This window comes from Oncorhynchus masou, chromosome 2 (assembly GCF_036934945.1).
Source record: "Oncorhynchus masou masou isolate Uvic2021 chromosome 2, UVic_Omas_1.1, whole genome shotgun sequence".
In the NCBI taxonomy this organism is placed as follows: domain Eukaryota; kingdom Metazoa; phylum Chordata; class Actinopteri; order Salmoniformes; family Salmonidae; genus Oncorhynchus; species Oncorhynchus masou.
Genome location: NC_088213.1, coordinates 26,144,886 through 26,170,663, shown reverse-complemented (window position 1 = coordinate 26,170,663; position 25,778 = coordinate 26,144,886). Strand labels below are relative to the sequence as shown.

The 25,778-nt window shown below is 45.8% G+C and overlaps 1 protein-coding gene across 1 annotated transcript; it reads left to right on the top strand.

The window, feature by feature from the left end:
- Positions 1-5,025: 5,025 nt before the first annotated feature.
- On the top strand, positions 5,026-24,782 carry LOC135557602 (collagen and calcium-binding EGF domain-containing protein 1-like). The gene is made up of 11 exons (XM_064991027.1): positions 5,026-5,422; positions 6,614-6,694; positions 19,376-19,428; positions 19,775-19,906; positions 20,113-20,250; positions 20,510-20,643; positions 20,852-20,972; positions 21,116-21,255; positions 21,424-21,459; positions 21,679-21,714; positions 21,923-24,782. Exons 1-11 carry the CDS (start codon positions 5,307-5,309, stop codon positions 22,109-22,111), a joined length of 1,176 nt encoding a protein of 391 aa, XP_064847099.1. The 5' UTR covers positions 5,026-5,306; the 3' UTR covers positions 22,112-24,782.
- Positions 24,783-25,778: the final 996 nt, after the last annotated feature.

Below are 25,778 nucleotides of genomic sequence, written 5' to 3'. Positions count from 1 at the left end.
ATTAGGCTATGATCATGTGGAGAAGGACGCTCCCTGCTCCTCTCCTTCATTGAATTAAAGCGGACGAGCAGGACTTTGCTTCAGGCCAGCCGCTAAACTACCTCTGTCTCAGGGAGAGAAATTACACCACACACACACACGAACACACACTTCCATTCCCTCTGGGACTATGTCACCTCCAAACTGAGCTAGGATGCTGAACTATTTTTTTTAATGCAAATGACATGATGAATTCTCTCCTTCTCTGTCATAGTGTGTGTTCCACTACTTAAAGTCCTGCTCCTCCACCACCACCCCTGTGACTATGGGAATGTTTGTCCCAGCTCAGCTGTAGTAAGTACAGCACATCACACTGAGGTCTGATTAATTGACAAGAGGTTCACGTGATCTTTTAAGAGGTACTTAATTCACAGCTCCACCAGGGACATAGGCCAGAAGTAGTTTGAAGTGAAGGGAGGGGGGGTTCAGTATTGCCTCCCTGCCTTTTGTCTGCTCTCGCTTTGCTCTTTAAACTCGGGGAAATAATTTTTCAGATCTGGTTTCAATTGCTTGCTATTGTTTTCTGTCTTATCTATAGTGTCTGAGCAATGTGTCCCATCATACTGCACGTCCCAATATCCACACTACCACACTACTTAGAAGGAATGCCCAATATATTCTAAGTGGTTTGCTAGTGTGGACATAAGAACGTAGTTTACTCCATCCCCATACTCCTGGTTTAGTGCTCCACAGCCGTTCTCTTTAGTATCCATTGAGTTACTGTAAGTGTGTGAAGTCAGTGGCTGGTCCATCTCCAATTCTGAGGCTCTCTCTCTCCCAGTCTGAGGTAGGAACCAGAGGAGAAGTAGAGAACAGTAATCCCCTGGTCGTCCCTGGGGGTCACGGCCGTATTGAGAGGCATTCCAGAGAGTGTCCGTCTCACTGCTCGATTAAACCCCACTGATCACTGCACACACACAAAGTGAGATCTCAGCACCAACCAGCCAACCGGCCAGGCAGCCAGCCAGGCCCCGGTGCTACTGTACTGTAGGTTTAGCACCGGTCCCTCTCCCAGTCTCCCTCTCAAGTCTCCCTACTCTTCTCTGAGTCGCTTGTTTTAATCACCTCATTCAATTTGATGTGTAGTCCACTCCCTGCTCTTCACCACTTCCAGTCTGTTAGAGTATGTATATTCTCTACATCCTGCTGCCTGGGCCTGAGTGTAGGATCGACCATGATCCACACCAGCAGATGGCTAGGCAGGGTGCTTGGGTTCCAGATGAGGTCTTAATCGTGTCAAAGCTTTTCCACCACCTGCTGGGAGGCTCGGGTCTGTTCTATTCTGTCTCTGGTCTGGCTGCTGGCTGCTGGGAGCACCTGTGGGAGCAGGGGAACCGTCCTCTCTAGCCTCCTCAAAAGCTAAAAGCCTCCAACATCTAATAAATCAGAGAAACATGGAGGTACATGGCGCGCACGCACACACCAACACACACACAAGCACACACACCAACACACAGAGAGAGAGAGCTGGTGGAGCCCCAGTTGTACCAAAGAGGTGGTATGGTGTGGGTAAAATAAGCGAACCATTAGACCCTCTCTCTTTTATGATAGCATGGACATTTCTGGAAGATAGAAGATCCACATTCAGATTACAGTGTACCCAAAACCGTAACAGGGACCAACAGCAGAGTGACTTAGTGTCATTCCTTTTCTAGTACGCCAAGAACAACAGCAGAGTGACTTAGTGTCATTCCTTTTCTAGTACGCCAAGAACAACATGCATTTCATCACATGAACAGGTTTTTGGCTGCATGGAAATTAGTTTAGGACCCCTATCAAACTCCATACACGTGCAGAGGAGACATGTCAATAAATCACTGTTAGGAGCAAAGGCCTGGAGACACAGCTGGGAGTCATGGGGCTGAAAAACAGCAGGACGAGGGAGCAAAGGTCTGTAAATCTGTTACGCGGAGTGGAACCGGGCAACCCAAAAGCAGACTCAGATGAGGAGACTGGGATGAAGTAACACACAGAGAGAGAGGGAGGGGAAAGAGTACTAGGGGGTGTGGCGGCAGGTCAAGGAGACACAGGATGAGTTGTAGAGGGCGTTGCAGGAGCAGATGTGACAAAATCTGTAAATCGTACTAAAGAAATCAGTTCCACTGGCAGCAGGATCAACCCTCTGGACATTATTAGAAACAGGAAATCAACACAATTAGGAATCAGAGTTTTTGCAGTTTGAATTTCATTAAACAACTGGAGTTGATGCCCCTGTTCTTTTACAAGTCCTTGCCTTTTCCCAGTGCTGTAAAGCAGGATTTCCCAAACTCAGTCCCGGGGCCACCCCATTGTGTACGTTTTGGTTTTTGCCCTAGTATTACACAGCTGATTCAAATGATCAAAGCTTGATGATGAGTTGGTTATTTGAATCAGCTGTGTAATGCTAGGGCAAAAACCAAAATGTGCACCGAAGGGGTCCCTTACGACTGAGTTTGGAAAACCCTGATATATAGGGCGCATGAGAAATAAAGCACGTGTTCCCTCAACCTCAGGTCATGCATAAATGTAACAATGAGGCCCAATAAAGAACAATGTAAAAATCTATCTGCTGTCAGAGTCAGCTCAGTTTGAGAGGTTGGGACATTCTTATTGCTTCTGTACAGTACAGACAGACAGTCTTATAAAATACAGATTTCTCTGAAAACAAAAGCAAAGCGTTTGTCCAAAGTTTGACCAGGTACATTTTTTATTTTGCCAATGCCTAAAACTAATCGCCCCATTAGTTTACATAAGGAACTCTTAATATGTGAGAAAAGCATATTTCCATGATTTATTTATTTATTTTGAACGTCCAGATGTGATAAATCACCTCTGTGATACTCTGTGGATCTGCCAAGCGTTTACTGCTGTACTGGAGTCATGAGAAAACTATCTTCCAGGGTTTCTAAGGTGACACAGACACAACACAAATAGATAAACAGGCTGCTATGTGTTATTGCAACCAATACAAGACAAAGGGGGGACCAGCCTCCAGCCCAGGCCCTGCTTGCTTCACACATCTCAACTGCTGTATTTCATCCTATGACAGTCCTGGATGGAGCTGTTGCTACAGCAGTGCATAAATGGCAGAAACAAGTAAACATCATATAGAATAGTGAAATAGCTGTCTAAAGTGACTGTGGAAAGAGGCCCATCTCAATAATATGATGTATTTCTCCACTTGATCCAGAGAGGGTGTTTATCAGTGTTCTTTTTCTGGTGATGTGGAACCATGGACTAGAGGACCAGGGAAGACATACATTCCTTACAACCGTCAGAGAACCATTACTAAAGAAACAGAGAGTCTAGCTGGGATATTGTCAAAGTATTATCTCTTACTGCATACAGTACATTTCAGGACTGTTTCACCCAGAAAATATGACAGTAACTAAAACCACTGCTGTGTGCAGCATGTGGCCCCAGCCTGCAATGAAAAACACATTTATACTGGTTTCAATATATGCAGATAGGCAAACACCAAATAAAACCCAAAACCAAAATAAACCAAGAGAGGAGCTCCATTCCGTGGGAACATGTGTAGGCATGGGCTCTGTGGTCATCATAATGAACTAGAGACTGCAGTTTATACCATTGCTTTTCTCTGTGGTTCTTTAATAATGCTTTTTATATATTTTATACATTTATTTGACTCTAGTGGGAACGTAACAAAAGGAGACTAGGGAAGCAAGTGGGAGTGGAGTCTAAAGGACAGATTTGTTTGTGTTGAATAAAACCATCTGTTGCAATTGACTGGAGGCCAACAAATCCACTGGAGGAAAAGATGCAGAGAGGCTGGACAAAAGTCAACTGAACACAGCATTACATAACATCACCACTGACACTGACTGACCATTGGCACTTTAGGCTGACCACTGGGGTGAATGGTGGTCTGCTTTGCCCTGTCAGTGTGGTTAACCCTTACCCTCTTCAGAGACAGAGCTCAACTATGCAAGTCACTCTCCTTGCAAACTGTCCAGATTCCAGAACAATCCTAGCACTGCAGCACAAAAAAATGATGAAGCACAAAATGTTTCATTTTCCCTCATGCAGACAAATATGGTAATATTGCATTTGCATCTCCTAAATTATTTGTCAAGGGAATATCAACAGTTGATGATTTACTTAATGAGCAATCAAATGTGTCTACCAGTCATTTAAATGTGTGATTATATCATAATTTTTCTCACTGAATCTGAAAATAATAAAGTAGCTTGTGTTGTGTAAACATATTAAAGATGTCCCCTGCAAAGTTCCTTCAGTGACAACAGCTTCTCTGTTTTAGGAAGATTGAATTTAAAGCAATAAAATCTAATTAGGAATACCGTGGCAGCTTTAGGGACTGAGCAACTGAAGAGTTATCTTGTTATTTCAGCTTTGATTTAGAATTACAAAAATATTTTACAAATACAGGCTTGTATTTTTCTCGATTATGATTAAAAATATATGTTTTTAAGACTTTATTGGACTTCATATAACTTCAATATGCCAATAGTGCATATGACATGCAGATGAACATGAGTAGAAAGTCAAAACAATAATCTTCTGGACATTGATTAAAGAGTGTGCCTATATCAACAATTTATGGGGTGAATATAAACGGAAAAGTTAATTTCAGCAATCAGTAAATGTGTTATGCTACAGTTTATCCTTGATGAAAGAGAGGGTGAGAGGAGAATAGGAAACAATCAGTCAAACGATTTCCTCTAAATTGGTTCTGCTCTTTACATTGAAAATGGACCTCTTCCCCAACATATGTATTTCCTAAATCACATTAAATCAATACACTAATGTGTAGGGAGGAGAGGATGAGAGAAAGGCTCATGTGGAAGTAGAGAAATTATTCTGGTCGAGAGTTCGCTCGTCAAGAGGACGACAGAGGTATTTTCTGCTGTGTCTTAAATGTTTCCTTTTCGTCAAAGTCAGTTTCTTAGAAACATGAATACAGGAAGGTAATTCCACTGGGGATTAGTGAGAGGAATCGCGTTCATCACGGCGCATGTCTATAAACTCGTCCAGAATCGCTCGAGGGGGTCTGATTCAGTGCGCAACAGTTGGGACAGGACTCTGACGCACTACAGTACCGCGAGGACGTTTTGAGTGTAGTAATTAATGTACAGCGTCTCACGTGTTTGACCTCTGAGTATAATTATAATTTATGTTAGGTTTAAATCAGTACATGTGCCACATTGATAAATTAAAACATATAGCTGTTTTGCAGAAGTGCAGCGTCTTCGTTCTCGAGGCATCAAGAAAATATAAACAAGGCTGTCACGGAGCTCGCCAGGGACATGGGCCAGCTTTGCGCTGCAACACTCTTACTATTTGGTGCCATCTGCGTTGTTTTTATTTGGGATTGTGGTGCCAGTTCTTTAATAAAATCAAGATTTGCAGTGCTCACTTCAGGGTAAGTTGGCAGTCCGCGCATTTGTGAGGGAACGTTATAGATATCCGTCTGTTATTTCATATCAGAAAAATAAATACAATATACACTTGATCAAAGTTTAAGAAAAGTGCATGCACATTCAAATGAAGGATTGGTAGGGAATTAGAAAAACTGTCCGGTAACTTGCGATCCGGTTGGACATGGTGATAAATGTTCTATTTAGACCGAAAAGTAACTGAATTTAATATTTATGTGTGATGTGTGAGACAATAAAAACAATACTTTGCTTGTGAAAAACGTTGACAATCAGTCAAAGAAAAACCACCACGTTGCTCCAATCATCAAGCCTACCTACCCAATGATCCGTGCGTCCGCAAGTAAAGGGCGGTTGTGATGTGATTGGAATATTGAATGAGATCACGCAAATACAGAGGAGTAGTTATCGGAATCACTCAGTTGCATGCCAGCTGTAAATTCTGCCCATAGCGTGACACAGGTTATTATGGTGCACATAGAGAGGTCTGGACCAGGGAGAGGGAGTTCATAGCCTACATACAATAGTTTGAATGAAGTGGGCAAAGTATAGACCAGAAGAACTTTGAAGCATCTAATTTTTCTCAGAAATGATCATTGAATTCCGTCCTATTACCTCTTAGTTCAGCATTCCAGTTGTAAACGATTTCATGATATTATTATTTCAGTTTATTTTTCCAATAAAATTATAGACATCTGTATTTTCAAACGAGTTATTGTGTTTCTTAGTCCTGGTCCTGGGGACCCTGAGGGGGTGCACATTTTTGTTTTTGCATTAGCACTACACACCTGCTTTAAATCATCCAAAGCCTGATGATAAATGCACCTCTTTGCAGGGTTATTAAACAACCTTTTTTCTTACAAATAATGCAATCATGTGCTGGCCACTGCATGGCACAATCAGTTTTCTTTATTACTTTCATTTTGAAATGTTCTTACTGCTTCACATACAATAGTTGCTGCCATAGAATTGTGATTATGTATTGTCGCATGATGTACTACAGTAGCCATAATGCTTGGGAACTGCTTTGAAATGAAATTTCCACTAAATTTCAACTATGAAATAACTGCCAATTTAATTGAGTGACTTTCTCTTTAATACCACTCCTATTACTATCGTAACAACATTGTTACCATGACACTTATCTCTCTTGTCTCCTTTCTCGTGGCTTTGTAAAGGGAGGAGTGTCCGGAAAACAAGGTAGTGACAGTGGAGTACCCCTGTATTACAGCAAGGGGCACGGATGGCACCTGTCTCAGGTAAGAGTGTCCCATCCTTTAAAAAGAAATTGAGAGCCGCACACTCCAGGACAGGCTTTCCCAAACCTGGTCCTCTGGACCCCGAGGGGTGCACATTTTGGTTTTAGCTTCAGCACTACACAGCTGATTCAAATAATCAACTAATCATCAAGCTTTGATAATTTGAATCAGCTGTGGAGTGTTATGGCAAAACCCAAAACGTGCACCCCTTGGGGTCCCCAGGACCACGTCTGGGGAATGCTGCTCTAGGAGCTCAGATGTAATAATTTAATAGCAACGTTTCGACAGCCAATCTGTTTCCATCAGGGTTTAATGACAAACACTGCGGGTCACTAATTGATATAGTTTCAAAGGACACACACAGGTGTCTGTAATTATGGCTGGGTGTGGCATAATTTCATTGGTCGATTTTCAAATATCAATAGAGCATATAAAAAAAGCATGAATGGATAACATACGATCATAGATACAATTAGGCTACATTATATAGGCCTACAATCACTTTATTTACAATGGATAACAAAAACACAATCACAGGAATGACTTCAAATCAAACTATGTTGAGACTGAAGGGAGCGAGGGCCTTTAAATCAAAGATGCAGATGGCCCCTTGTTTTAATCGCACCACTCTACCAATATCCTCTGTGTCAATATCCTACACACACACACACACACACACACACACACACACACACACACACACACACACACACACACACACACACACACACACACACACACACACACACACACACACACACACACACACACACACACACACACACACACACGAGAAACCCCCAGTCTGCAGGTCTGGTTTAAGTCTGAAGCATATGATCTGTGTACTGTCAAGGTTATACCACAGCAATAGAAGTTGTCTCATTTGATTTTTGGCTCCAGACTAGATGTGTGTGGTGGAGTTTTAGCTAGTTTTCTAGTTTTTCCTGCCATGTCTCCCAGGGAAGCGTGGTAAGGACTGCCTCAGGCTGCAAAATATCCTTTAGATGATGGCCACTCAATGAAAATGATTCTGTCTGGTCTGCCTAACCGTGCAAGCAGAGTGAGTTAACCATATAGCTCAGTGTGTCCTGGCAGTCTGCAGGCTTTCCCATGTCTCCACCTCTGTGGTTGTGGTTAGCACAATTACACTGGGTTGTTATGGTGTCGGGCAGCAAACCCACACAGCCACTGAGATGCATTTTTCCTCCCCTCCACGGTGGTTCCCCCCCCCCCCCAAACACACACACACACAGTTGACAGTGCATGTCAGAGCAAAAAACCAAGCCATGAGGCCGAAGGATTGTGTCGATGCACAGATCTGGGGAAGGGTACCAAAATATTTCTGCAGGTTTGGAGGTCCCCAAGAACACAGTGGCCTACATCATTCTTAAATGGAAGTTTGGAACTACCATGACTCCTTCCTAGAGCTGGCCGCCCGGCCAAAATGAGCAATTGGGGGAAAAGGGCCTTGGACAGGGAGGTTACCAAAAACCTGATGGTCACTCTGACAGAGCTCCAGAGTTCTTCTGTGGAGCTGGGAGAACCTTCCAGAAGGACAACCATCTCTGCAGCACTCTACCAATCAGGCCTTTATGGTAGAGTGGCCAGATGGAATTTTTGTTGTTGTTGTCAAACAACAGTCGAGCATAGATCATCATGTCACCAGAATAAGACCCTCAATATTTATTGGAAAGGAGCATCAAGCTCATCACAGTGCACTTTCATCAACCTGTAAAGTTCATCATAACTTATTTTATCTGTAGCCTAATAAACTGCATGGTTTTCCAAGTCGTAGTGGGAGAACCACACACCATATCATCACGTGACTCCAAGTTTACTTTGACATGATGGTTATTATATTAGTATTTGTACAAGGCGTTTCCACCGCCATTTGTCGCATATTACATTTTACAGACACAAACAGATCCCAACATCTCGAACAAACAAATTATCTGTCGGCATTTATAAAATTGTACCGAAATTCCGGCTTCCAGTTGTTACTTTGCATAACAACTGTGGATGATAACTTGGTTACTGTTAATGTTTGTCTAGTTTGCTTCCAGACATATCTACCGGCTTAGTCAAAACGGCTTTGGGCTGCATTGGCATAAGTGAAATGTTCTTGCTTGAGTCCATGATATGATCTTTTCTACCTTGACTCACTTATGAACATGACATTTTTTTCTAAATGTTCCATCCATCTTGTCATGTCTGGGCCTGAGTGGGGATACTCTGAAGAAAACTGTTGTGAATTCAGTAACTCACTGGGCCTGCCTGCCACACACTCATCAAACCTCTCAAAGAAATCACAAGAATTGACATAATATTCAGTTCATTCCTGCCCCGACCACTAGATTTCCTCTGCAAACCCCAGTTAAACCCGGCTGCTTAACTCATTATACAGGGTTGACTCTGCACCCAATCATATGCCTTTGTGACCGGGATTCCATCAGAAATGCCAAGTCTGAGCATTCCCTTTCCCCTGTGTGTCAACCACTTGGCTTTCAAGTGGTTTGTGTTCATTAGTAAGACAGACTCCGCTCCATGCCTGGTCACAATCTGCCCTTCCACACGACACAGCGTTTCTCTTTTAACTGTGACTCTGCCTTCGTTTGGAAGGCTGAAACCTTGACAGGCCTCAGGTCACAGTGTAGCCCAGAGTTTCCCAACCTGATTTTGTACCGGGGGCTGTACCAAGGAGTAGTAGTACCTTGGATAAGCCCTTAGAACATGACTTTAACTCTGTCAGCCAACCATCTAAGGGACTGGTCACAAGCATCAAGCATCTCAGGGAACGAAGGTTGAGAAACCCAGGGCTAGTGTATGTGTTACGGGCTCAGGCCTCCTCACACAGGACTCCCTCCTCAGGGATGGGGGGCGATGGGGGCTGATAATGACTCCAGGGAGAGGGTCTCGGGTGTCATTGTCCCTCAGAGAGATGTGTAGCATTTCAGCCATTAAACCCTGAGATAACACTGAGCAGGGAGATGCAGAGTCTGGCTGGGACCTCCAGGCCAGGGTGAACAACACTCAGGCTACTCACACTGGCTGCATTCCCCTCGTCTCCTCTCCTTTCCTCCTTCTCTGAGTGCAATGTGTTTGACCTCCCTGGTGTTAAAGAGCACATAGTGAGTGATAATGTGTGTGTCATTCGAGTGTGCCTGTATGCTTGTGTCCTAGGCTCTGACAGCTGATAGTGCAAGCGATGCCTGGAGCGCATGCAGGCCCAGAGTGTATGTACTACGTACTGTAGCTACTACCTCCTGAGTGTTACGCTCCCTCTCATCTCTCTCTCTTTATTTGTTTCCTTGTGGATTTACTGCATTAGACTTGGCTCTCACCTCTGTAGTGTTCTCTCTGTGGGCTCCGTACTCCCTCCGTCACCGCTCTGCTCCCCCTATGGTCCCTACATGTCGGCAGGCCGCGGTGGGGCCGGCTGTAAAATAGTCTGTGACACGCATGGCAGGGGGAACAGGAGGACAGACGGAACGGAAGGGAGTGAGGGAGGGGAGAAGGTGGGAAAAACGTTAAGATTTGTTTTTATCCAAATGAAATAAACCTGGATTCTGGCAATGCCGTGTGCTCACCTCGGCAGGGGGCTTGCCTGGAAAACCACGTCAAGGTCTATAAAAAGGACCAGGAAGGGGAAATCACAGGAGGGAGGGAAGCTCTATAGGACAGAGCTCTGGCTTTTATGAACCTCTGTATTCGGCTGCAATTGGTGCCCCATAGTCCAGTTGATATGGTGGAACACTGGTAGAGTTAAAGCCAGTAGTGTTGGAGCTAAAGCTGTTGAAGTGTAATGAGGGATTCAACACCAGAACAGTACCATCTCTCTCTCTCCCTCTCTCTCTCTCAACATCGTTGTAGTACACGTGGCTTCCTGCTGTAAGGTCTGGAAACCATCCTATCCCACGGTTTTTGAGCTCACCGTGGAAGAATAAAGAGGGAGGCAGCACAGGAGCGAGAGGAAAAAGGAGAGGGGGGGATCAGAACATATTGAACCAAGCTCTCACAGTCCCGTCTCTCTTTTGTGCTCTGGTTTTATCATTAAAGCAGGTGGTAGGAAGCAGGCCTGCAACGTCCTCAAAGTGTGTGTGCGTGTGCGTGTGCGTGTGTGTGTGTGTGTGTGTGTGTGTGTGTGTGTGTGTGTGTGTGTGTGTGTGTGTGGCTGTGGCTGTGGCTGTGGCTGTGGCTGGGGTGCAGAGCTGAACTCTACTAAGCCCCCCTGTGATTCGCTGTCCAGGAAACTAAGAGGTCTCCCCCCTACAAGCCATAAAACAAGGGACTATATAACACATACATCATACCTACCCTGGTAAGCCCTGTCTGTCAGTCAACCACTGACACTAAATTGATCAACAATAAACAGAGAATAGGTGCTAAAACGAGTCATGTCAGGGTCAGGAAACACATAGTGAAGAATGGGCAGAGACGATTTGATTTAAGTCCGGAGCAATTGGCTCCGAAGCAGTAACGAGGACCAGGTGTGTGTGTGTGTGTGTGTGTGTGTGTGTGTGTGTGTGTGTGTGTGTGTGTGTGTGTGTGTGTGTGTGTGTGTGTGTGTGTGTGTGTGTGTGTGTGTGTGTGTGTGTGGTATCCAGTCAGGTCTGAACCCAACGCTGTGCTCCAATAAGGTTCTGACAGGGTTACTATCTTCAGCCAAGGCCTCATCAGACTCACTACACCAACAGCAACCAGCACGTTAGCCACGAAATGAGGAGTGAAATATCCCACCACTTCCACCCAATGGTACAAGCTTAGGTTATAAAAGGTTCACAGAGACATGTCTTCTCTTGCCAAGAGTACATCAGGACAGCTCATTCACCCTAAACACATAGTGAAACTGGGATCTATCACACATTGTTTACATTGCATTGAGGAATTCCATGGGGTGTCCTATTCTAACTAGTATACTTTTTTATATTTGGCATTTCTTCCTCAGTGTGTTTTGAATGGCAATCAAGCTGTGGGAAAATGAAACTGTTTAATTTGTCTCACACTTGTAGTTGACATAAGTGTCTCTCTTAGCAATGCAACACTGTTCTGAGTACTGCCGTAATACTGTTTCATTTCAGGGGAAATATTATCCATTTCTCTGTTTCTCACAAAACGCTTTTTTACAAGAGGTTCACTTCCTGTCTTTAATGGTAAAGTCTAATAAGTCTAATAATTTGCGTAGATTGGTATTATTGTTGGACTCCAGTAAATATCAAGTAATCATTGTACATCTTTTTCTAATTAACATTCACCTGAACAGCGCTCTGTACAAACACAATGCCTGTTATTCATTACCGTTCCACAAAGCAGCACATTTCTTTTTTAAATGTCTTTTTCTTGAATTTTACCCCTTTTTCTCCCCAATTTCGTGGTATCCAATTGTTTTTTAGTAGCTACTATCTTGTCTCATCGCTACAACTCCCATACGGGCTCGGGAGAGACGAAGGTTGAAAGTCATGCGTCCTCTGATACACAACCCAACCAAGCCGCACTGCTTCTTAACACAGCGCGCATCCAACCCGGAAGGCAGCCACACCAATGTGTCTGAGGAAACACTGTGCACCTGGCAACCTTGGTTAGCGTGCACTGTGCCCGGCCCGCCACAGGAGTCACTGGTGTGCGATGAGACAAGGTAATCCCTACCGGACAAACCCTCCCTAACCCGGACGACGCTAGGCCAATTGTGCGTCGCCCCACGGACCTCCCGGTCGCGGCCAGTTACGACAGAGCCTGGCACGAACCCAGGGTCTCTGGTGGCACAGCTGGTGCTGCAGTACAGCGCCCTTAACCACTGCGCCACCTGGGAGGCCCTCGGGTAAGCACAAATCTGTATGGCTATGATGTCAACACTAATATGTCAACAATACAAATCACCCACTCGGTGATTAAAGTCTGTAATGGCATCGTCAGCATGTTGTTTGAAGTACAGCACAGAGAAGCAGCTGTGTACTGTATAGACAGTACATGTTTTATATCACAGAATTGTAAAAGGGGGAGGGGTGAAGGAAAGAAAAGGGAGAGATGAAATAAAGGAAGTTTGCAGTGGTAAAGATGAGGAGTCACAGTCGGACACAACAAACATAATCTCTCCATGCAGTGGGGCCATTTCAACCCTCCCACCTCCAGGTCATCTCCCTCTGAGTCCTGGAAGGTTCTGGAAGACTTTCATGTCTTATCAGTCCATTACTTTCAGCCCTGGTTAAGGACTTTGGTGTGATCTCAGCGTAGAATCCTTAAAAAAGACCAGTCTGTAGCCTGGTTTCCTTTCCTGGCAGTAGAGCACTCACAGACACGTCATTAAGACAGATCCATCATTAGTTTGGCTTTAGACTCCCTTCTCAGTTACTGGCTGCTTTCATTACATTACATGTAATCTGGACATCATCTCTCTCTTAGGCCCTTTGTTGTCCTCATAGGGTCCATTCTTTCTCTTGCTGTCACTCTCCCTCTACCCTTGTCTCTTTCCCTCCTCTCTCTCTCTCTCTCTCTCTCTCTCTCTCTCTCTCTCTCTCTCTCTCTCTCTCTCCATACCCTACACCTCCCCCTCTTTCCTTCCAATCCCTCACTCCCTCCCATTCTCCCTCTCTCTCTGTCGTCAGGTAAGGCTCCAGGCCAGTTCACATGTCTGTCGTTGAGAGGTTGTGAAGCTCAGAAGGGTCAGAGATGGCACATTCCTGGGGTGACACACGGCCCTGGGTTGACCTTGGGTCACATAGGCCAGCGGCCCTTCATATTGCCTGGGGGGAACCGAGGGTAGGCACTGGCACTGGGAATAGACCTGGGAGCTTTAGGGCCTGTAATGAGAGGGGTCATAAAAGAGATGGAGAGTGACAGAGAGGAATAGGGGGTGAGAGAGGGGACGATTTGTGTCATTCTCTGGCCCAACATTAACTGGCTATGGCTTTATGAGTGGTGTTATACCCTTTTCACACTACTGTGCAGACACGAACCATACTGTGCTGGGCTGGCACTGATATATTATTTTCACATTGTCCTTCCTAGCACATTTCCAGCCATTATGGTTGATGTTTTACCAGGTCAGCCGAGGGAATAGAGATAGGTTGTTGGAATTTTAGACCGGGCATTGGTGATGGAGTGAGGACCTGTGAAGACAGAAGCGGTAGGAGGTGTGGTAGAGGTGACTGAGGAGTGTTGGTGCTGTTTGGTAACTGTAGCGTGGCTGTGCTTGTGGAAGTGGTGCAGACCTCCTGTGCTCTCAGTGAAAGCGTCCACTGTTTGACTAACAGCCTTCCCCACTCTGATGTGTCCCCAGAGAGACCGCAGGCTGGAAGTGTGCTGACAGATAAATAAACAGAGAGAGGACGTGCTCACATCTCAGCACACTAACACCTTCACGTGTATACACACACGGCACAAGAACAAGACGCTTATACACTAACACCCGTACATACCCACACACACCTATACATAACAGCCTAACACCCTGCTATATGAGGAAACACAGAGGAAACAACAGACCCTCTTATACACTAACACCCGTACATACCCACACACACCTATACATAACAGCCTAACACCCTGCTATATGAGGAAACACAGAGGAAACAACAGACCCTCTTATACACTAACACCCGTACATACCCACACACACCTATACATAACAGCCTAACACCCTGCTATATGAGGAAACACAGAGGAAACAACAGACCCTCTTATACACTAACACCCGTACATACCCACACACACCTATACATAACAGCCTAACACCCTGCTATATGAGGAAACACAGAGGAAACAACAGACCCTCTTATACACTAACACCCGTACATACCCACACACACCTATACATAACAGCCTAACACCCTGCTATATGAGGAAACACAGAGGAAACAACAGACCCTCTTATACACTAACACCCGTACATACCCACACACACCTATACATAACAGCCTAACACCCTGCTATATGAGGAAACACAGAGGAAACAACAGACCCTCTTATACACTAACACCCGTACATACCCACACACACCTATACATAACAGCCTAACACCCTGCTATAGAGGAAACACAGAGGAAACAACAGACCCTCTTATACACTAACACCCGTACATACCCACACACACCTATACATAACAGCCTAACACCCTGCTATATGAGGAAACACAGAGGAAACAACAGACCCTCTTATACACTAACACCCGTACATACCCACACACACCTATACATAACAGCCTAACACCCTGCTATATGAGGAAACACAGAGGAAACAACAGACCCTCTTATACACTAACACCCGTAACATACCCTAACATATGAGGAAACACAGAGGAAACAACAGACCTATACATAACAGCCTAACACCCTGCTATATGAGGAAACACAGAGGAAACAACAGACCCTCTTATACACTAACACCCGTACATACCCACACACACCTATACATAACAGCCTAACACCCTGCTATATGAGGAAACACAGAGGAAACAACAGACCCTCTTATACACTAACACCCGTACATACCCACACACACCTATACATAACAGCCTAACACCCTGCTATATGAGGAAACACAGGAAACAACAGACCCTCTTAAAACTAACACCCTAATCGATTACACACACAGGACTGACGCTTTTACTTAAACACAAAGACAGAGACAGATGAAGAGGGCACAACAAAACCTATTCCACCTCAGGAGACTGAAAAGATTTGGCATGAGTCCTCAGATCTTCAAAAGGTTCTACAGCTGCATCATCGAGAGCATCCTGACTGGTTGCGTCACTGCCTGGTATGGCAACTGCTCGGCCTCCGACTGCAAGGCACTTCAGAGGGTAGTACGAACGGCCCAGTACATCACTGGGGCCAAGCATCCTGCCATCCAGGACCTCTATACCAGGCGGTGTCAGAGGAAGGCCCTAAAAATTGTCAAAGACCCCAGCCACCCCAGTCAGAGACTGTTCTCTCTACTACCGCACGGCAAGCGGTACCGGAGCACCAAGTCTTGGTCCAAGAGGCTTCTAAACAGCTTCTACCCCAAGCCATAAGACTCCTGAACATCTAGTCAAATGGCTACCCAAACTATTTGCATTGCCCCCCCCCCCCCCCCTTTTACAACGCTGCTACTCTTTGCTGTTATCATCTATGCATAGTCACTTTAATAACTGTACCTACATGTAAATATTACCTCAACTAGCCGGCGCTCCTGCACATTGACTCTGTACCGGTACCGGGCCCCCTGTACATAGTCTCGTTATTGTTACTTTACTGCTGCTCTTTATTTACTTGTTACTTTTTATTTCTTATTCTCATTCGTATTTTTGTATTCATTTTTTAAAACTGCGTTGTTTGTTAGGGGCTCATAAGTAAGCATTTCACTGTAAGGTCCACACCTGTTGCATTCGGCGCATGTGACTAATACAATTTAATTTGATTTGAGACAATCATCCATACATAGAGAGGCAGACTTATAAAAAGTATAACATTAATTAAAAAACTGCAAAGCACACTGCACACACACACCCACACAAAGACATGACAGATATGTAAGAGTAGAAACACACACAGACAGGGTCTCTTCTGTCCTGAAGTGTCGAGGGGTCTGTGACCTCCACAGAGGTCCACATCCTGTGTTTCTGACTCACAGAGCACCACATGAAGGACCATCAAGCACAAATGACACAAAAGCTACATCTCTCTTTTTCTCTCCTTTTCACTCTCCGTCCATTCTCTTCCTCTCCTCGACGTGTCAACATCTCCCTGTCTCATTTCCTCCACGCTGCGTTTCCTCCTCCATCGCCATAACAACCCCCTTAAGTCATCTCCCCTCTCTCTCTCTGATGAGTCTGGGAATTGACAGAGTAAATATGATACATAACGTTGCGTCACAAGACACCTAATGATACTGTTGTCCCTGTTCACTATCTTCCTCATATCTAGAAACAGAAACACTATCTGAGGTCCAGGGAGCAATCCTGTACTGAGTGAGTGGAACTGATAATACATAGTGACTTCCGTCTGGTTTATGGAAAGCATCATTCCAGATTGGTCTCTGCTCTGCTGTCTCTGTGTAACCTCAGTGCTGTCTGTCCAGGCTGCAGACAGTTGGGGGGGTCTATAATGAATATCCAGTCTTTGTAGCGCATTCCTGCCGTGAACGCACAAATAAATCACGCCAGCCTGGATGGAAAACAATAACATTGAGCTCTCCTCCCTGGAGGGAGACCCTTGCTAAAGTACATAATCTGGAGTGTAAAGTGATCCTGCTCTGGCCTGTACTCTGGATCCTGTCTTGCTATTTCTCCAGCGTCTCTGTGCTGTTTTTGGCAGAGCCTGTGTAGGCCCTTGGTACGTCCCTCTCTCTGCAGGTAGTCACTGGGTCACCACCAGCACAAAGGAGGACCAGGGAGAACACAGGGACAGGGATACCCAGGCATGGTTCTCCTAAGACGGACTCGTGTCTTAGGTGACTTGCATGGTGACTTGCATGGTCAGACAGACCTGGGGGGTCTGTCGGCACTATGTTAAGAGTGTGGAGCATCAAGAGAAGCAGTGTCTAACAGCAGGAATACCCTCAGGGTGACACAGGGACTCCACTCATCTTCTGAAGAAACTTAAACAGACAATATGCTTGCAAAAGACATGTTGATAAAGAATGTAGAAACATAGAAGAATCGAATGGGCAAAAATACCATAGAATCCGACCATCAGTGTTGATAACCTCGGAGTAGAGAAAGATACACTCTTAGAAAAAAAAGGGTTCCAAACGGATTCTTCAGCATATGATAACCCTTTTTGGTTACAGGTAGAGCACTTTTTGGTTCCAGGTAGAGCCCTCTGTAGAAAGGGTTCAACATGGAACCTAAGAGTTATACCTTACAGCTTAAAACTCTGTGAGGTTCTAGATAGCAACTTTTTTAAAGAGTGTACTGTCCTAACCTTGTTAGTCACTTGACCTTGATGTTTGTCTGTATTGTGAAGTGAGCAGAGAACTGAAGGAAGAGCCTGGTCTGGGAGCTCTCCTCCTCAAGGCTGTGTTTAACAGTCCTGTCAGTGTCACACATCACTCTCACTAATAACCCCTGCCCTTGTTTCCTGACATTAACAAGATGCACCCAATTACTGACTGCTCTGGTCCCCAGACACACACACACGCACGCACGCACGCACACACACACACATGCACGCAGGGGAGCATGAGAAGCGGTTATCTCACTGTGGAGGACAGTGATGTAGCTTTAATGGTTTGGTCTTTTCCCTTTTAGATCCGAGAACAGTGTTAATCAACAGAGACCCCTAAATTCCCAAACATCAACAGACAGGTCATCACACGGTGTAACTATTAACCTGACCAGTTTATACAGACTACTGAAGAGCATGTATCATCAATCAGAGACACCTCTAGCATTTAATTTGACATTTGAGTCATTTAGCAGACGCTCTTATCCAGAGCCACTTACAGTTAGTACAGTCATCTTAAGATGGCTAGGTGGGGCAACCACATATCTCAGTCATAGTAAGTCCGTTTTCCTCAATAAAGTAGCTATCAGCAAAGAGAGCAAGAAAGTGGGGGAAAGTAAAGTTAGCTCACAAAATGCTTTCTTTCTTTTTTTTGCAGGTCCCAGATCAGATCAGGGGCAGTGTGGGGTCAGGTCACTGTGTGACTGACAGGCTGTCTGTTGATGTTTTGAGTAGAGCAGTGAAGCAGTGGACTATGAGAGCAGAGGTTGTGTGTTGATGTTATGAGTGGACACTCAGAGAGACCAGAGGCTGCCAGCCATAGCCTCCCCTTGCTGGCTGTACATCTTCAACCCAGACAGACAGGGCCCACATCTGCTGTCCATTAGCCCAGCCTGGCCCTCTCCTCTGCTGGCACACTGACTGGAGGGACAGGAGGTGGCCTGGAGAGGGATGTCCTTCGGGCCCCTGGCCAGAGCCCCCTAGCAGCCCCCCAGTACTGTCCCATCCCATCCCCAGCTCAACACAGCACATCCCAGCTATGAGCCACAGATTAAAGTGCCAGTCCGTCATGTGGCTTTAATCAGGCCCTGGCCAGGCCCATAGTTTTGTAAGTTATTTATCATTCAGAAGAGGGAGTGGGGGAGGGTCTTAGAGGAGTGATTTAGGTTTATGTTGCATGGAGGTTGGAGAAGAATAAAAGCAAGTTGTGGTCTTGAGGGACCTTCAGTGACCTTCCATGCTAAATTCCCTCCATCAAGAGCGTGCCGTTTTCGGGGCAGGAGTTGTGTTCCCCCCTCCTTGTCTAGGGTCTGTGTTATTTGGGTCCTGTGATTCTATGAGTGTTCCAATATCCCTTTCCATCGTTTCCTATTCCGCAGGTCCATCCCTAATGCCTGTAACATGTGGTGTTTTGGCTTGCTGTGTGTGAGGATGCTGCTCTTTGTTCAGCTGTCTCTTGACCATCTAGGCTAGTGCTGCTAGGAAGTGGGGATGGAGGTAAGGGACCTGGTGCTAATGAGGAGCTTTGGTCCTAAAGACAATTGACAGGCTGGGTGTTACCAGAGAGGAAGAGGCGAAGCGAGAGGGTTTACTCCTGTCAAAATCTGTCCACGATTAGCAGACTGATAAGCAGACCGTCTGCCTTCCCGCCTTTGGGACAACGACTCCCATTCAGTGGCTGTGTAGAGCTGTTCATTATGTGAAGCAGCTGGGAAATGAGTTATTGGCTCATGCTACTGTCTGTCTGTGTGTTTATCCACAGGAGGAAATGCTGTGAGGGCTTCAGGTTCGTGATGGGCCAGTGCATACCTGAAAGTAGGTTAAAGAAATACAGCAGTTCTACTCACCCCAAGTCAGATACTTTACTCAGTGCCTGTAATTACATCTGGGCACCTGTACACAGACAGAATGCACATTATGGTGCCAAATTAACTCATTACTGAACTGCAAATTGTTTCAAAAGTAAAATAGCATCTCATTCCATAAATTGTCAATATTGTACAATGACACAACATGACCAATAGAGGGCAACATTACACAGGAATACCCTTGAGGATTATTATTGGACATCCAGGGTTATTAAGGAGCTGTAAGCTTTACATGTAAGATCCTATCTGTGCATGCCCCTATTGAACCAATCCCTCTCCTCTCTCTGCTCCAGATGTGGATGTGTGTTCTGGCTCCCCCTGTGAACAGCAGTGCACTGACAACTTTGGACGGGTTGTCTGCACCTGTTACCCCGGATACCGCTTTGATCGAGAGAGGCATCGCAACCAGCAGACCTACTGTTTAGGTAAGTCCACTACCTGTTTATCTGCCAATCAGCTTTTTATCAGCCTGTTTATCAGCCAATCAGCACTGTTTTCTTTTGTATGAATCTTAATTTAACATCCTGCATCAGAACAACCTCTCTCTCTCCCTCTCTCTGATTAGAGCAGCCTAAATGCAGCCTTTATCAGGTGTAAAGTAACAGCTGGTGTTGTGTCTCCCACACCACAGACATCGATGAGTGTGTGGAGTCTGACGGTAGTGTCTGTGATCACAGCTGCGAGAACACCGTGGGCAGCTTCCTGTGTCGCTGTCACAGGGGTTACATCCTGGCACCGGACAAGCACTCCTGTATACCCAGTCACAACCGTGGGTGTTGAGTATACTACTATACTTTAGTCCTACTGTCTACATGAGGCTGGCTACCGCAGCTACACTACCTCTGGGCTTAGCTCACTAGTACCTTCCTGTGTGTCTTCAGCCTGAGGGTACAGTACTGTACATGTGTTTGAGAGGGTGAACATAGACTACTAGACTTTGTTTTTGTGTTACTTATTCTGTTGTGTTACTTACTCTATGACAAGCCTGTCTCTCTGAGAGTCTCTTTGTCTCTGTGTCTTTCTGTCAGTGAGCTCGTCAGGGAAGTCTGACACTCTGATGAGTGCTGGCTCCTGCTCCCTCACCTGTCAAGACTTTGTCAACATGAGGAACAGCCTGCTGCAGCTCAAACTGAGGCTGGGCAGCACTCAGTCACCTAACCAGGTATATCTACATCACAGCACTAACTACTGCACATTTTACTTACACTGCTGTTCCATACAAACACAGAGATACACTAACCAGAGATACACTAACCGTAAACTAGCCTTGCCAGACTTGATGTCTCACAATGGAAGTCTGACCAAATTCAGACCACAGTGAGACAGGTTATTGTATTATTCTACCTGTGTGTGTACCTGTGTGTGTGTAGGTGTTGTCTCCTGGCCTGTCTGACAACAGTGATAAGCCGTCTGCTGGGAGGTTGGGGAAAGGTCAGGACACCCCCGCCCTCCCTGGTCCTCCTGGCTCTCCAGGATCCCGTGGGGTCCCAGGTAAGAGTTGTCTGCTCTTTCTCTGAATTTCTAATCTTTCTCTCTCTGTATCTCTCTGTTTACTGCCTATGTCAGCTGTTTGTTGGCTGACATTCAGGTTATCTCCTTGGTTCCTCTTACATCCCTTTATTCTTGGATCCCAGGCCAATCAGGAGTGCCGGGGGAGAAGGGAGAGCCTGGAGAGAGAGGCCTGACCGGCCCCTTGGGGCCACGGGGAGACATGGGCCCTATGGGCCCCGAGCCTGACCTGGAGCACATCAAGAGGGGTCGCAGAGGAGCTGTGGTAATCTTATTATTGCTTCCACGATAACATGTTGTTGGGCCTATTAGTCCAAGCAACACCTACATAGCTGCAGAGATACATCATTACAATAAATGTTGCATGGGAGGAGCTGTAGCTCCCAAATAAAAACATTTAAAACCATATTTCTGTCTCTCCTTTTTCCAACAGGGACCTCCTGGCGCACCAGGCAGAGATGGACTGAAGGTCAGTCTATCCATGTGTCTGTGGGTGTTTAGTACATGCTTGTGTGTGTCCTGTATGTGTTAAAACTATCCTGTAAACTTTTCAAAGCTGTTAACTGGAACACCAACACTTTTCTCCCCACTCTGAGAGCTCTGAGCTGCCGATGTGAACTCTTATAGAAGTCTGTGTGAATGTTGGAAATATGTAACTGGACTTTTCTGGATGTTTTCTTCTCTTTAGGGTGACAGGGGAACACCTGGTCCCAGAGGTCTACCAGTGAGTCTGCTTTCTATATTTGCCAGCTAGGCTTTGAAGTATTTTTAAATGCATTATCATCATAGTCATCTTGTTGATCTATTCTATGTATTATCAGATTCCAAGCATACAATAAATCCACCCTAAAGCATGCAACATGTCTTACAGGTTGAAATCTAATTTACTGATGTGTGGACAGAGATATTAAAGCCTCCGTATCTTTCCCCAGGGACCTCCCGGCTCCTTTGACTTCCTCCTGGTCATGATGGCCGACATTCGCATTGACATCATCGAGCTGCAGGAGCAAGTGTTTGGGAAGAGGCGGGGCCTCTCCTTAGACAACCCGCCCCACTCCAGCGGAGAGACAGGGTTCGGAGAGTGGAGCTCCGGACAAGGAGAGCTCATGCTCAATACCTGAACTCCATAACCCTGCCCACGGCAACGGTCACTCAAAACGATAAGCCAAAGGGAACTAATTAATCAACTGGCTCTTGTAAAGCAGAGACATTGAACTGACTGAACTGACTCCTTTCCTCCAGTGAAACCTTGTCTCTAAAACCCAAATAGGACTGTATGAGTTGAGGAGACCTCTGATCAGCTCTCTCCTGTCAGAGACCTAGACTATAAACAAACGGAGAGAGAGAGAGAGGGGGGGAGAGAGAGAGAATGGCAAAGATGGAACCACTGACCGTCCAAACCAAACCACTGCAAGCTTTGCCTTGCCGCCTTGATGTTTCCTTCGTGCCTGGTCTGGTCTGACCAGGTCTGACTGGTCTGAGGAGAGGGGGTATGCCTTTGCGTGCAAGGCACAAGGGGGTGATGGTTGTAGCCCTGTGCGACTGTGTCTTTTTGCGCTCTGAGCTGAACAGCTTCAAACACAGCAAGGGCTTTATCGTCTGCATCTCTTCCTGTTCCTGTCAAATCTGTACAGTCCGAGGAGAGGAGACGCCGGTCGGTTGCTGCCTGACACTGATTACCTGCCCTGCAGGGCCTAGAACCAGACTCAGGCCCCAGACTGCACCTGTTCATGCAACAACCCAAATCAACAGCTTTTATACCGCTGCCACTACACTACAGACTCTCTGAAACATCTTTAGAGATACAGTACATATACTATATTAGCAAAACTATGTGGATACCTGCTCATCCAACATTTTTATTTTTTCATTTCACCTTTATTTAACCAGGTAGGCTAGTTGAGAACAAGTTCTCATTTACAACTGTGACCTGGCCAAGATAAAGCATAGCAGTATGAACAGACAACAACACAGAGTTACTAATGGAGTAAACAATAAACAAGTCAATAACACAGTAGATTTTTTTTTTAAAGAGTCTATATTACATTGTGTGCAAAAGGCATGAGGAGGTAGGCGAATAATTACAATTTAGCAGATTAACACTGGAGTGATAAATGATCAGATGGTCATGTGCAGGTAGATATACTGGTGTGCAAAAGAGCAGAAAAGTAAATAAATAAAAACAGTATGGGGATGAGGTAGGTAAATTGGGTGGACTATTTACCGATGGACTATGTACAGCTGCAGTGATCGGTTAGCTGCTCAGATAGCAGATGTTTAAAGTTGGTGAGGGAGATAAAAGTCTCCAACTTCAGCGATTTTTGCAATTCGTTCTAGTCACAGGCAGCAGAGAACTGGAAGGAAAGGCGGCCAAATGAGGTGTTGGCTTTAGGGATGATCAGTGAGATACACCTGCTGGAGCGCGTGCTACGGGTGGGTGTTGCCATCGTGACCAGTGAACTGAGATATGGCGGAGCTTGACCTAGCATGGACTTGTAGATGACCTGGAGCCAATGGGTCTGGCGACGAATATGTAGCGAGGACCAGCCAACTAGAGCATGCAGGTCGCAGTGGTGGGTGGTATAAGGTGCTTTAGTAACAAAACGGATGGCACTGTGATAAACTGCATCCAGTTTGCTGAGTAGAGTATTGGAAGCTATTTTGTAGATGATGTCGCCGAAGTCGAGGATCGGTAGGATAGTCAGTTTTACTAGGGTAAGTTTGGCGGCGTGAGTGAAGGAGGCTTTGTTGCGGAATAGAAAGCCGACTCTAGATTTGATTTTCGACTGGAGATGTTTGATATGAGTCTGGAAGGAGAGTGTACAGTCTAGCCAGACACCTAGGTACTTATAGATGTCCACATATTCTAGGTCGGAACCATCCAGGGTGGTGATGCTGGTCGGGCGTGTGGGTGCAGGCAGCGAACGGTTGAAAAGCATGCATTTGGTTTTTACTAGCGTTTAAGAGCAGTTGGAGGCCACGGAAGGAGTGTTGTATGGCATTGAAGCTTGTTTGGAGTTTAGATAGCACAGTGTCCAAGGAAGGGCCGGAAGTATACAGAATGGTGTCATCTGCGTAGAGGTGAATTAGTCGATCGCCCGCAGCAAGAGCAACATCATTGATATATACAGAGAAAAGAGTCGGCCCGAGAATTGAACCCTGTGGCACCCCCATAGAGACTGCCAGAGGACCGGACAACATGCCCTCCGATTTGACACACTGAACTCTGTCTGCAAAGTAGTTGGCGAACCAGGCAAGGCAGTCATTAGAAAAACCGAGCCTACTGAGTCTGCCGATAAGAATATGGTGATTGACAGAGTCGAAAGCCTTGGCCAGGTCGATGAAGACGGCTGCACAGTACTGTCTTTTATCGATGGCGGTTATGATATCGTTTAGTATCTTGAGCGTGGCTGAGGTGCACCCGTGACCGGCTCGGAAACCAGATTGCACAGCGGAGGGATTCGAGATGGTCAGTGATCTGTTTGTTGAATAGGCTTTCGAAGACCTTAGATAGGCAGGGCAGGATGGATATAGGTCTGTAACAGTTTGGGTCCAGGGTGTCTCCCCGTTTGAAGAGCGGGATGACTGCGGCAGCTTTCCAATCCTTGGGGATCTCAGACGATATGAAAGAGAGGTTGAACAGGCTGGTAATAGGGGTTGCGACAATGGTGGCGGATAGTTTCAGAAGAGGGTCCAGATTGTCAAGACCAGCGGATTTGTACGGGTCCAGGTTTTGCAGCTCTTTCAGAACATCTGCTATCTGGATTTGGGTAAAGGAGAAGCTGGGGAGGCTTGGGCGAGTAGCTGCGGGGGGGGGGGGCTGTTGGCCTAGGTTGGAGTAGCCAGGAGGAAGGCATGGCCAGCCGTTGAGAAATGCTTGTCGAGGTTTTCGATTATCATGGATTTATCAGTGGTGACCGTGTTACCTAGCCTCAGTGCAGTGGGCAGCTGGGAGGAAGTGCTCTTGTTCTCCATGGACTTTACAGTGTCCCAGAACTTTTTGGAGTTAGAGCTACAGGATGCAAATTTCTGCTTGAAAAAGCTGGCCTTTGCTTTCCTGACTGACTGCATGTATTGGTTCCTGACCTCCCTGAACAGTTGCATATCACGGGGACTATTTGATGCTATTGCAGTCCGCCACAGGATGATTTTGTGCTGGTTGAGGGCAGTCAGGTCTGGAGTGAACCAAGGGCTATATCTGTTCTTAGTTCTGCATTTTTTGAACGGAGCATGCTTATCTAAGATGGTGAGGAAGTTACTTTTAAAGAATGACCAGGCATCCTCAACTGACGGGATGAGGTCAATATCCTTCCAGGATACCCGGGCCAGGTCGATTAGAAAGGCCTGCTCGCAGAAGTGTTTTAGGGAGCGTTTGACAGTGATGAGGGGTGGTCGTTTGACTGCGGACTCGTAGCGGATACAGGCAATGAGGCAGTGATCGCTGAGATCCTGATTGAAGACAGCGGAGGTGTATTTGGAGGGCCAGTTGGTCAGGATAACGTCTATGAGGGTGCCCTTGTTTACAGATTTAGGGTTGTACCTGGTGGGTTCCTTGATTATTTGTGTGAGATTGAGGGCATCTAGCTTAGATTGTAGGACTGCTGGGGTGTTAAGCATATCCCAGTTTAGGTCAACTAACAGAACAAACTCTGAAGCTAGATGGGGGGCAATCAATTCACAAATGGTGTCCAGGGCACAGCTGGGAGCTGAGGGGGGTCTGTAGCAGGCGGCAACAGTGAGAGACTTATTTCTGGAGAGAGTAATTTTTTTAATTAGTAGTTCGAACTG